The 14,017-nt window shown below is 40.1% G+C and overlaps 1 protein-coding gene across 4 annotated transcripts in view; it reads right to left on the reverse strand.

Annotated features, from left to right (window-relative positions):
• UCHL3 (ubiquitin C-terminal hydrolase L3) overlaps window positions 1–14,017 on the reverse strand; it is a 99,026-nt gene that overhangs the window by 39,990 nt on the left and 45,019 nt on the right. The window contains exons 1-2 of one of the 4 annotated variants that reach the window (XM_087865091.1): window positions 4,147–4,490; window positions 4,019–4,030 (exon numbers count right to left, since the gene is read on the reverse strand). The exons of 2 other annotated variants lie outside the window; for them this stretch is intronic. In XM_087865091.1, coding sequence (XP_087721217.1) covers window positions 4,019–4,030; window positions 4,147–4,188 — 54 coding nt within the window. In that variant the 5' untranslated portion in view covers window positions 4,189–4,490. Of the gene's footprint in view, window positions 1–4,018; window positions 4,031–4,146; window positions 4,491–14,017 lie in introns of those variants that run through there. One more of the 4 variants, XM_045811043.2, reaches the window with a different exon arrangement.

A 14,017-nucleotide genomic window follows, 5' to 3' on the forward strand; every position in this document is an offset into this window, starting at 1 on the left:
AACCCACAAGCAGAGCTCCAGGATGCTCTTAGCCCTATTGACTTTTCTAGCCTCCTTTTCTCATTATCTGAAGTCTCTTTTTTTGTACCTTGTTCTCTAACTTTAGCTACAAAGAACTCTTTGCGTTCTCAAAGGGCCTATAACCATCTCTTCCCTCCAGGTTTTTGCACACAAACTAGATTTCTCTACCTGAAAAACAGTACCCTCCGCCCCTAATTTATAATGAATTCCTTCTCCTTCTTTAGGTGACAAATAACAAAAATTCTAATTTTATAAATTTAAGAAAATAGAAAATAATATTCATTTTCCTTTCAAATTTGTTCTAAAGTCACTTTCTCTTGTCTTTAATAGCCTGCTCACGGCAGCAATAGACTCCATACTAACGTGTTAATGATTTAGATTGTAACAGAAATTATACTTATTTAGTACTTGCTTGATATTACTACTAATTTATATTAGTAGTAATTGCTAGATGCAGAAGTAGGAGAACAGTAGTTAAATGAGAATAATTTTTTTCTATCACTTAACTGATTTTATTCCAGGTAAGTCCTACCTGCAACATGACAAAATATCCTTAGAAGGGACTGACAGCATATTAATCAATAGAAAAATCATTGTTTACCACATCCACTGAGACACATGATTACTAGTTAATGTCTGATAGTTAATGATGTCCATATAGCAAATATGGATCAATCATTCTACAAACTAGGCATCATTAGAACATAAAACAGTATTTGCTCAAACTAAGAGCACAATAATAACATAAGCAACTATCAAACTGTAACAAGTAAAAGGCCTAAGATTCCATTACAATGAGGAAATAGTGTTGGATAGATACTGTTGGGGTTTATTTGTGGTTTAATTTATTAATTCTCCAAATTCTAAGTCAGTTATTAAATTTCTATTCATTTTCTACCCTCAGTTTTGTCACTAATACATAGAGAATAAAGAAACAAGCACGAAAATTTTGGTTAAAACTAATCACTTCTTAGATATTTGCCCATTCTCCCCTAAAAGCATGTAACTTCTTTAGTAAGTTTAAAACTGAACCATGCCAAAGCAAGCCAGAAATATAGAATCATACACTAAATAACAACTTTTCCCTGTGTATGTTACCTCAGAATGGCCCCCTGTCACATCCAACCTATTATGTTTCTCCTGATAGTCTCAATCACAGTACCCTATTAATTTTTTTCATTGCACTTAAAACAATTGCTAATTGTTTGCTTACTTGTTTATTGTCTATATTCCCACTGAAATGAAAAGCAGAAAACCATGAATACTTTAATCACCAAAGAATAACCAGCTCCTTCTCAGATACCTGGCATTATAAAAGGTATTATTATTTATATTATGTTATATAAGTAGTAGTATTTAATTAATGTGAAAAAGTACATTTTTTGTTTTGGGGAGTTTTTTTAGTGAATTAGTTTTATAGTTTATTAAGGTTACCTCGGAAAAGTCCAATAGCAGCTGGATCACATCACAGTTAAATAAGTTTATATCTTAATAACAAATAACAATATCATCTAAAAACAGTTTTGTTCATTAGTCTGCTGATATGGTTAACTACACTAATTGACTTTTGAATGAACTAGCTTTGCAATACCTGCATAAACTGCTCTTAGTCACGAACTATCATCCTTTTTACACATTCTACTTGCTAACATTTTGTTGAAGATTTTTAGATCTCATGAGGAATACTTGTCTGCAGTTACTCATATTATGGCTTGTCTGGTAATGCTGGCCATTAAAATGAATTGGTAAGTGTCCCTCCTCTTCCATGTTTACATAGAATTGGTATTATTTCTTCCCTAAATAATCATTCCAAGGGATGTAGAAAAGTCATTTGAGAAAACTGAACACCGATTCATGATAAAAACTCTCAGCAAACTAGGAAAAAGAGGAAACTTCTTTATCTGAGAAAAAGTATTTACTGAAACCCTACAATTAATATACCTATTGATGAAAAATCAAATGTTTTCCACCCAAGGTCTGGTACAAGACAAGGACGTCCTCTCTCTCCATTCTATTCAACTTTGTATTGAAGGTCCCAACCAGTGCAATAAGAAATAAAAAGCACACAGATTGAAAAGGAAGAAATAAAAAAGTCTATTCACAGAGAATATGATGGTCTATATAGAAAGTCCCAAAACATCCACAAAAAAGCCCCCAGAATAAGTGAATTTAGCAAGATAGTAGGATACAAGTCAACATATAAAAATCAACTGTATTTCTATACATAGCAATGCACAATTAGAAATTAAAATTTTAAAATAGTATCACTTACAATAGTACCAAAAATCATTAAACATTTAGGTATAAATCTAACAAAATACGTGCAAGACCTAAATGCTAAAACTACAAAACACTGTTGAATGAAATCAAAGAAGACCCAAGTAAATGAAGAGATATACCATCTTAATGGATTACAAGACTCAGTATGTTTAAGATGTTAATTTTCCCCAAATTAAATCGATATATTTAGACACACATTCACCACCAAAATCACGATTTTTTTGGTAGAACTTGACAAGCTGATTCTAAAATTTATATGCTAAGGCAAAGGAACTAAACTAACCTAAAACAATTTCAAAATGAACAAGGTGGGAGGATCCATACCATTCAATTTCAAGATTTACTACAAAACTACAGTAAGCAAAACAGTGTGTTTTGGGAAAAGAACAAACACATAGATAAGTGGAAAAGAATAGCATCTCCATATATGGTAAATTGATTGTTCACGAAAGGTGCAAAAATCCTTTTGGATTAAGTTTGAGAGCAAAATACCTCTTTCCTATGGCACTAAATCATTAGTTCCAAATACTGATTTTTTTCAGCCCAAAGATTTTTTTTTCTCTTTTTACAAAAGGGTCAAAATGTTTTAAGGAAAAAATGAACAGCAAATTTCAAAGGGGTAAAACAAAAGAAAATGGACATGATAATGGACAGGGAATACCACCTAAAGAGTAATATAAAAGATATATGCTGGTTTTCAGTTTTGTACACTTCTAGGTTACTAAAGAGACAAGAGTTCAGAGTCATTCCGAAAACATAAAATAAACTGCATACGATGAAGGATTTTCTATCAACATTAAGATAAAGCATTTCTATCTACTTTCTGTATATAAGGAATTTTCTACAAGCTTTGAAAACCAAAAATCAATTAAGTACGTGATGAATCATTATTCCTTGGTGACGAAAAGGAAGACTATGGGGGGCGGGGGGAAATATATTGTATGATAAAGGAAGAGGGCAATAAAAAGTCAATGAGCTGTTGAGAATGAAAAACAGGTTAAGACAAAATACACCTGAGCAAATCAGAAGTTTATACCTGGTAGCACTTATTTTAATAGAGTGGCTGGGAGATGTTCCCTTTTCCCTCCCCCAAACTTGAACCTTTCACACCCGGAGGAACCTTAAAGTGTTTATAGGTGGGCAAAGAATGGCATGGGTCCCTATTACGGCGCTTTCTATGGTATCAAAGCAAAACTGAATTCCAGTTTTAAGGGCCTGGAAGAGAAAGGGGGCGTGGCGGGGAAGAGAAGTGACTTGATGGAGCAAGAGATGATGATTGGAAGATGATTTCATAGTGCAGGCGGTGGATGAAATTACAAGGACCGGGTGGGCGAGTTTACAAAGCTTGGAGTCAGGTAGTGTAGACAAATTAGTCACCCAGAAGGTACAAGGGTTGGGAAATTATGGAATCGGCACTAGCAGGAGGCAAAACGAAGAGGGAAGAGGTATGGGAATACAGGGTCAACGTGCCACAAGCCTCAGACCCGGAGACCCCAGGAAACGCGATGACAGGGCAATGGGACCAGAGGAAGGGCTGAGACAGCTGGGAGCATCTCCAGGAGCCAGGTGGGAGGCATACGGCCGTAAAGGGGGAACACCCGTCTGAGGCAGAGCAAGAGGGGCCCTCACTGAATCTAATTCCAGGTTCCTAGTCAGCGTAGAGATGCAGGCGGGCAGGGAGGGCTCCGGGGTCCCAAGCGACAGACACCTCACTCACCTGGTTGGTGACCTGAAAACGAAACAGAGAACACAATTTATAGAAACAAACTGCTCGGGACTAGCCGCGGCAGCCCGCTCCCTCGAACCCTGCCCGCGGCCTCAGGCCGAGATCCGAGCCGCGCTCACCTCGGGATTAGCCTCCAGCGGCAGCCAGCGCTGACCCTCCATTGCCGCTCCGTCCGGCCCCGCTCCAGGTCTGACAGCAGCCGCCGTCGCAGCCGCCGCCGCCGCTTCCGCCCCCGCGCTTCTTGACCTGGGACCGTCTAACCCTCCGCCCCCCCCCTCCGGGAGGGGAGCTGAAGAACGAAGAGGAGCTTAACAACACTCTGGTCCCTTTCTTGCTCTCTGCAGAGCCACACTCACGTCTTACAAATTAAGATACAATCTGAGAGGAGAAGAGAAGCCACCTCCCTACTGCACAAGGAAAAAGAATCTGAATCCACTGCCAGCTCCCCTCTGACTTGGACTGTTCCTATCTGAGCCAGGCGCTCGCGCGCTACGCATGCGCCATGCGGGGCCTGGGACCGCCTGTTCACCCGCGCCCTCCCATTCCTGCAGCTTCATCTGGAGGCGCTAGGGGGCGCCTGAGAGAGAAGACGGCATTGCTACCCACACATCAGGAGTACTGAAGGCCAGGAATGCCCAGGAGTCATGTCCCAAAAGCTCATTGGTCACGGTGCAGAGGTGATATGTTGGCCTCATCTGCAGTTGCAGAGTTGGGGGGGGGGGGGCGCGGTGCCATATACCTATTCAGTTACATCTGAAAAAAAATGTCAAGCTTCGATTATGAATCAGACTTTGCACTCACGGTAGAGAAGAGGTGGACAGAAGAATGAAAAATCAATCCTAATGAAGTGATACATACGTGATAGTGGTAGTATGAGGTGTAGAACTGCAGAGATGTGCAGCTAAAGGGGGGGAGGTGTGTCCAGAGGCTTCCAGCAGAAGGTGTACAGCTGTAGTGAACCCTTAAAACGTAGTAGACATTAGCCAGGCAGAGAAGATGCTCTGAAGAAGGGAAAGTGTGTATTGTGGCTGTGGAGCCAGAAAGATGGAAGTGCTGAGGTTAGAGGTGATGTTGGAGGGGTAAGAAGGGAAAAGCCCATCAAGATATCTGGGCTTCATTCTGAAAACAGCAGGGAACCACGTAAGGATTTTACACAGCATGTTCATCTCTCTCCTCCACTAGACTGTAAATCCCTTGAGGCCTACAGGAGTGTCTTTTTTAACTCTTCACATTGCTTCCGTAAAGCCTAGCCCAGGGTCTGATACATAGTAGATGTTTGATAAATACTTGGAGTGAATAGAATCATCAGATATGCTGAAACATAATTTGTTAATAATGTAGGATATTTGTAAGGGTGGAAGGATGAGAAAATTAAGGCAATAACCATGGAGATGGAGAGGTAGGCACAGATTAAAGAGAAACTGTTTTAAGGAGGTATCCCTTTGACGAGCAGGAATTGTCAATGATAACTCCAGAGATTTGACCTGGGGTCCAGGCCATATTGCTACTCCGCACCCAGTAGAGGACATTCCGGGAGAGGAGCATTTAGAAGTGAGAAAAAGATAATTTCATTATGCTGAGTTTCCCTTTCTTGAGGAATTTACAACTGGTCGCTGTTTTGACCTCCAAGGAATTTCCAATCCTTTGACTCCTTTCTCTCCTTATCTATCTGATAGATTGCTGTTATACCTACCCAAGAGTGACTTGGTAAATCTGAAATGTCCAGCTTATGATAAGCAACCATAGTTGCATAATACTGAGCTGTATGGCCAGGCTTTCAGTTGCATGCCAGGGGCTGCTTTTCAAATAACAGGCTGTCAGAAAATGGCCTTGCTCCAGAACCTTGAGGTTCTGCACTGTGATTCTCCTCTTAGGATTACCTAAGACTCCACATAGCATCCTTACAGACCGTGGACTTCTCTAGTACCATTGGATCTGCTGAGACATAGGGCCAAATAGCAAGCAGCTTGCATTTCAGCATGGACTTGCTGTAGAGCACTGTCTTGCTCAGGGACCCACTCAAACTGGCAGCCATCCATGTTGCCCAATAAATGTGTTGCAGCTATATTTTCAAGTGTGGCCTATGCTGCTCTCAAACAGCCAAAGAAGCCCAAGTCCTCTGCCTCTTCCTTATTAATAGGAATTGCAAGATGAAGTAAGTTATTCTTCACCTTAGAGAGGCTGTCCCAGTATGCCCCCAAACTTTCAGACTCATAAAAATATTATGTAATAGGCCCCTAATCTTTGTAGGATTTAACTTCCACACTCTGGCATGAATGTACCCATCATCATATTGAAGGCAGTCCTTTTCAAACTTGAATGTGTATACAAACATCTGGGGAATCTGAAATGCAGATTTTGATTCAGTAAGTCAGAGATGGAGCTCAAGATTCTGCATTATTGGCCCCAATTTTTTTAACACTCCCTTCGCCTACCTCTTTTGCCATATAACTTTGAAGTTTTTTACCGTTAAGGGGAAAAGCAGTGTTGATCCTCGTTTTTTCATGGATTCTGCGTTTTGAATTTGCCTACTTGTTAACATTATTTGTAACCCCCAAATTAATGCTCATGTCACTTCCACAGTCATTTGCAGACATGCACAGTGGCAAAAAGATTGAGTTCCCAGTTGAGGTTGAGCAGGCAATTTTCTGCCTTCTTGTTTCAGATCTCATACTAGAAAACAAGTGTCCTTTTTGCAATTTATTCAGTGCCACATTTTTTTGCAGTTTTGCACTTTCTGTTGATGATCTCAGTGTACAAATGTGCCAGGCTTTGTGCAGATGTTCTTTCCAGTGTTCCCAAACACAAGAAGGCTGTGATGTGTCTTATCCAGAAAATACGTGTATCAGATACAGTCCTCAAGCATGAGTTATGGTATTTTTGGCCAGAAGTTTAATGTTAATGATTCAACGATATATATTATATGAGGGCTCTCAAACAGAAACACATTACATGAGGTTATGTATTGATCTGTTGATGAAAATGTGATCAGAGGCTCATAGGAACCAAACCTGTATTTCCCCTGGGAACAATGGTTCTGTATTTAGTAATGCAGTATTCATGGTGACTTTATAGACCATACCTAGCACAAATAATGAGAATCAACTGTATATTTCCCCACTCCTTGACACTGAGTTCAGCCATGTGACTTGTTCTGGTCAATAAAGTAGGGCAGAAATGATGGTGTGCCTATTCCAAGTCTAGGCCTTAACAAGCTCGTGTTTCTGCTTGCTGTCTTGTTCTACCGTCACCTTGAGAAGAATGTGCTTGGGCTAGCCTGCTGGTCCCAGACACACAGTAAAAGACACCTGGAGCACAGCAGAACCACCTCACCTGAGCCCAGGCTAGACTGGCCAACACCATTGCTAACCCCTGAGAATTGTAAGCTAAATAAATGTTTGCTTGTAGTATGATGTTGGGAATTTGTGTGTGTTGGGGAGGGGGTCATTAGTTTCTTTTTACATAGCAACAGCTAATTGCTATACCTGCCAAAACTTCAAATAATCAAATTAAAAGGAATAACTAGGTAATTGATACACTTGCCCCAAATTCTAAAAGCCAAAAAAAATGTGAAGTTTTACCCCCAGAAATTTAAATATGTATATGGTAATGCAACTTGAATTTGTTAATGAACTGTTTAACTATGTTAACTAAGTGAGATGTTATTTTAGCAACGAAGAAGTAATATATATTCAGATTTGATTCAACCTTTACTCTTAATAGAAACTTTGGCATTTCTTATATATTCGTTGGATCCTCCCCACAGTCAGTCAAATAGGCAGGTGAGATACAGATGTCACCATATTACAAACACGGTAGCTATGGCTTGGAGAGTGTAAGTTGTTTCCCAAGATTGCACAAGTGGCAGAATGGGACTTCAACCTAGATTTCCCACAGCAGATTTAGAATTCTTTTCTAAGCAGGAAAGAAGCAGGAGCAGTGAAGATGTTGACAAGCCTGGGAAGGGTACTTAGAAGATAAGCTGGGGATTGGAGGAAGCTAAAAAGTGTTGTTGCAACAGTAGGTGCCAGAATTCCTCTGAACTGTCTATTCAGAAAAAATTCTCACCATTGACAAACCACTTAGATTGGAGACTGAGCCCCAAGGACATCCAAGTCAGCAGGAGGACAAGCAACAGAAAATCATTATTACACCTCTCTTCATGAGAGAAGAGTGTGAGGAGGGTTTGAGAAGGCAGGAAAGGAAGGAGAGAGAGAGGATGAAAAGGAGGGGATTAAAAAAAAAAGGAGGTAAGTGAGGACCTTGAGAGAGGAGACTATAAGAGAAAAATCCTAGAACTTAGTGGATGTCAGGGTATCTCATTTTATTTTCATTGATGATGAATGAGTTTGGACATTTTTCAAGTTGTTATTGGCTATAACTTCACATCTTTTCACCTTCGATCCATCCTAAAATTATTTCTTAAAGCTTCTGTAGCATTTATTATCTATTCCTGTGCTTCCCAACATTTTCCCCCACGGGATACATGCAGATAAACAATATAATATAATCCATGCCCTTTTATTGACTTTAACACCAACAGATTGATTTTGATGGTTGTCAAAGAGTATCAAAGTTTATCACCATTTCCTACTTGACTAAACTCATAGTTTCATTTTCTCAGCCACTGATGAAAATTCAACAGCTTCTATTCAAAAACAGCAGGATGTTTCTGACAGAGTGATGTTTGATATCTTAACAAAAGTACTTGTGTCTCAAAACCTGCTCTCTCATTCTTGTAAATTTCTTTCTTATATTCTGAGGGATTTGGTAATTTATCCAACCTTAAACTGGAGTAAGATGCCTTTTTTTAAAAAAAGATTTTATTTATTTATTCGACAGAGATAGAGACAGCCAGCGAGAGAGGACACAAGCAGGGGGAGTGGGAGAGGAAGAAGCAGGCTCATAGCAGAGGAGCCTGATGTGGGGCTCGATCCCATAATGCCGGGATCACACCGTGAGCCAAAGGCAGACGCTTAACCGCTGTGCCACCCAGGCACCCCGCTTTTTTGTTTTATCTGCTCAAAGCTATCCACTTTTTAAAGGAACTATAGATTATTTGGTTGTTTTGTGAGAAAAAATGGATTTTTCGTCATTACTCCAATAACCCATATTTGCCCTACTGATGCAAGTTTACACCCACTGTTCTATTTCCATGCCTAGTAACTTTTTGTTATGCCAAAAAAAGTATCATCTTTTTAAAGACATTTTAAGGGGCAGTTAAACATAGTATACAAACAATACCCCTAAATCAATAGAAGTGTTGATCAGCTATAACCAAGTTCATGCATGCACTTGAAAAAACAATTGAGTCACAACTCTGCCTGGCTACCTGTCACGCTAAGAAGCCATTGGATGCAATGTGCAAGGGCAATTGCTGAGATGTTAAATGTGAAAAAAAAAAAAAAATCTAACAATGGTAGTTATTGTTATGCAGTATTTGTAGAAACCTGACAATCAGATAAGGTTGTCATCACAGTGTTAATCAGCTAAGGGGATCTTCCAGGCTCAGGCCTACCCAGTTTTCCCTAGAGCTATGAGGATCGATTTCTCTATACACCTGTAAGTCATTCGTGGTGCACCACCATGACTGCTCACTATCTTAAACTATTTATCTTAATAGGAATATGTCTAGCTGTTTTCCTACTGTATGTGTGTGTATCCTGTTATCATCTGCTTTGAGCCTGCATTGCATTGCCAAACCACCATCCCAAAACACAGGCTTTTTGCAATACTTAAGATCATATCCAGGGCGCCTGTGTGGCTCAGTCCCTTGGGCATCTGCCTTCAGCTCAGATCATGATCCCAGGGTCCCTGCCAGTGGGGAGTCTGCCTCTCCCTCTCCCATTGCGCCCTTCCCTTCTCTCTCTCTCTCTCTCTCTCTCTCTCTCTCGCTCTGTCTCCCTCTCTGAAATAGATATCTTTTTTTAAAAAAAGAAAAGAACATATCCAAACCTTACATAATTTGGCCTCATCTGCCTGTCCGATGGCTTAATAATTCTCCCCACTTGATCAAAAGTCATGACTACCATAATCTAGCCATGCTTCTATAAGCCAGACATTTAACCTACTTAGGTCTCATTTTAAATAAGGGACTCTGTAAGGTCTCTTTAAGCCAAAAGTTGAAACCTGTGTCTTGCAGGTTTCAGATATATGCACGAATTGGCCAGGTGAAATGAAAAGAAGAATTTGGGGACAGTGACAAACTGTAACACCTAAAACCTATCTAATACATTCTGACTCAGTTTTCAACATAGTTCATTTTGATTTCTTTGTTTGGTTTTAAATATGTGGGTAGGCCAGGTTTGGCCCAAAGGCTAAGAATTTGTGTAATCTGTTTTAAGCTCTAAAACCAAATATGAGTCTAGGATCAATGATCATGGTTTATTCCCAGTTCTGCATCTTTGCTTATGTTGCCCATTCATTATTACTGCTATCTCCTACTGCCCCCACCCCTGCACCAAAACACACGGACAAACCCACACACAATCAGTCGTATTTTTGAATAGCCTGGAGTACAAGTAGAACATTCAGTTAGCACAAGGCAGCTGAGAAGGATTTCAGCACGTACTCTGGGAGTTCTGAATCCCTCTGGAGTTCCCTGAAATTAGACTGCAGACTGTAAATTAAAAACAGAGTTTGATGTTGCTGAACATTCTTGAACTTCAGTTTTCTTCTTTTTAACATTTATTTATTTATTTGAGACAGAGAGAGAGAGCAGGGGCCGGGGGAGAGGAGCAGGGGGAGAGAGAGAGGGAGAATCCCAAGCAGACTCCCCCCGAATGCAGAGCCCAACGTGGGGCTCCCTCTCACAACCCTGAGGTCATGACCTGAACCGAAATCAAGAGTCGGACCCTCAACCGACTGAACCACCCAGACGCCTCTTGAACTTTAGTTTTCTCATCTTTAAAATGGAGACAATGTATGACAAAGACCACTAATAGACTTCTTTTGAGGATTGACTATCTTGCTGGTTATAATAAGAACCAGTATTTATTGAGTGCTTACCATGTTCAGGAACTTTGCTATGTGCTATACATATGTGATCTCATTTAATCTTTAGTAAAGAACCTTCTAAGTCAAATATGAATAGCCTCATTTTTACAGGTTAGAAAGGTGTTGTTCAGGAAGGCCCCCTTTACTAAAATCACACAGATGAGTGGTAGAAGACAGACTTAGATTTGGGTCTATGTGACTCTAAAGCCTGTAGCACTGTCATAGGTTCCTATCGCTGCTGGAACAAATTACCACAAACACTGTGGCTTAAAGCAACAGAAATTTGTTATCTTATAGTCTGAAGGTCGGAAGCCCCAAATAGGTCTTACTGGGTTAAATCAAGGTGTTAGTGGGTCTGTGCTCTTGTACGAGAGAATCCACGTCCGTTCCTTTTCCAGCTTCTAAAAGCTGCCTGTCTTCCTTGGCTCTCATCCTCTACCACTGACACTTTCTCTCTGACTCTGACTCCTCTGTCACCATCTTCCACATATCAGGACGCTTGTGATTACATTGGGCGCACCTCAGTAATCCAGGAACATCTTCTTATTTTAAGATTCTGGGATTAGCAAACTTAATTCCGTCTGTAAATTTAATCTTTCCTTGCTATGTAACATACTATATTCATAAATTCTGGGGTTTGGGAAGTGAATATTTGTTAAATTAATTAAACAAAGAGGCCATTTGACTGGGATGGCTCCAATGCTGTCATGGCCTCTGTAAAGCAAACCACAATCTATGCCTGAGAATGCCTCAAGTTTACAAGGTCAGAACCCTAGGACAATAAAATCACAACAGCCAACTAGGCTTTAAGCCATAGCCAATCAGTATCTTCCTTACTTTGTTTCCACCATTTTTCTATGAAATCTCTTCTTGAGCTCCTGCCAGTGGCCTGTTCCTAACCACTTCTGGTTTGGTACTGCCTAATAGGAATCGATTTTTTGTTCAAATAAATTCTTAAAATTTTAAACAGGCCTTAGTTTATCTTTTAACACATCTTTGGGGGGGCCATTATTCTGTCTACCACATCCACTGATGGTATAGAATAGTATAGTAGAGTGTTAGTAAATGTATTTAGTGGATATCTATTGTTTTTGTTTCTTCAGTATCTTTTCATCTAAGTTTTGTTGCATCACCCTCACCTCTGTTTCCTATAGGGTACGTCTTCTTATCCTTTTTGTTGCTAGTGACTCTGTCAATTACACAATTCTATCCCTCATGGCCACAATGGGGTGCAGAGGTAAAAAAATAGTAATGGATCACCCTAGACCCAGTATTGGTCCAAGGGGTGAGCATATGACCCAAATAGGCAAATCAGAGTCCTTAAGAATGGAGGTGGATGGGGTATATGGGTGGCTCAGTTGGTTAAGTTTCTGACTCTTGGTTTTGGCTCAGGTCATGCTCCCAGGGTCGTGAGATCGAGACCAGTGTGGGGCTCTGCGTGTTGGAGATCCTTCCCCCACATTTTCCCTCCCCCTCTGTGCTCCCCGCGTACCCCCCCAAGCAAATGCACAGGTGCATGCTCTCTCTCTAAAATAAAATAAATAAATAAAATCTTAAAAAAAAGAATTGCAATGGAAGAGCAGCTTCCTCTTTCCTTGTGGATCACGAGCCACAGGCTATGACCTCAGCAATGCTAGTGGTCATATATCTATGGGCAGATACCCTCTTCTACAGTATATGGAGAAACATAAGAGAATAAGCCAGCAGACAAACTGAACATCAGACCACAGTTGAAAAACAGAGATTGGGCCCTTTTGCTATTAAAATCTCACAATTCTGTGAAATTCCTGCAGTTGGCTCCACCCCTACATTTCAGAAGCCACCCCTGTGAGAGGATGATTTTGGTATTTTTCTCAGGGTAATTTGAGCTGGGTTAATATCACTTGGCACAGAAGAGCCTTAAAATATAAGTTTAGATTGAAGTACTACTTGCTTCATGTGTGTCACTTTTGTTTTCTCCATTACACTGTAACTCTTGTGAGGTCAGAGTTTGTGCCATAGTTTTGGGGACATACTCCTACACATCTGTCAGTGCTAGTTTTGTGTGTTTATTTGTTTGTTTGTTTGTTTAAGAGCTCCAAAAAATGTTTTATTTATATGTCCTACTTACATGTAATCACAAAAATAAATATAAAACAGAAGTTATGCCTATACATCTTTAATTTTAGCATTTTTGACTCCATTAATAAAATTTGTGTTTTCCAAGTCTGATAAGCTTGCATAAATTCTGATCTTTAATAAGATGAAGGTCTTAAAAATAAACAGTTGATTATATGTGCTGGTAAAGTGTCAGGAGCACAAGAACAAGATTAACAATTGGCAGAGATTGGCCTAATCATTATTGATGTATTACTCTCCCCAAATTTTTCAATAGATTTTTTGAAAAGGGGCACTACTGTCTAAAAAAAAAAAAATCCAGTTTTAAAAGGAATGCATGAAAGGGGGCCCTGGGTGGCTTAGTCGGTGAAGCATCTGCCTTCGGCTCAGGTTATGATCCCAGGGTCCTGGGATTGAGCCCTGCATCAGGCTCCCTGCTCAGCGGGGAGCCTGCTTCTCCTTTTCCCACTCCCCCCTGCTTGTGCATGCTCTCTCTCTCTCTGTCAAAGAAATAAGTTTTAAAATCTTTAATAAAATGAAAGGAATGCAGGAAAAATACAGAAAAACAAATTAACTTTTTAATATATGTCATCTTTTCACTTTTTGGAAACATTTTTATGTAAATAAGGTGTGTGTGTGTGTGTGTGTGTGTGTGTGTGTGTGTGTGTGTATGCAGCCCTCCATGGAGCATAATCCTGCCACAGAACATAATCTGATGGCAACCAAGAGCTTCAGAGAAATACCCCCTGACAAATGGAATTGACATACCAGTGGGATGCATCACAGAGTTCTGTCTTTCCAGACTTTCTTTACTAGGAAAGAAATCACTGGATTAATTCAGCGACTATGTTCCCAAGCCAGTTAGTACTTTAAATTATGTCCAATAACCTTGAGTCA

This window comes from Ursus americanus, chromosome 10 (assembly GCF_024610735.1).
Source record: "Ursus americanus isolate L20-20 chromosome 10, mUrsAme1.1.p, whole genome shotgun sequence".
NCBI classification, from domain to species: domain Eukaryota; kingdom Metazoa; phylum Chordata; class Mammalia; order Carnivora; family Ursidae; genus Ursus; species Ursus americanus.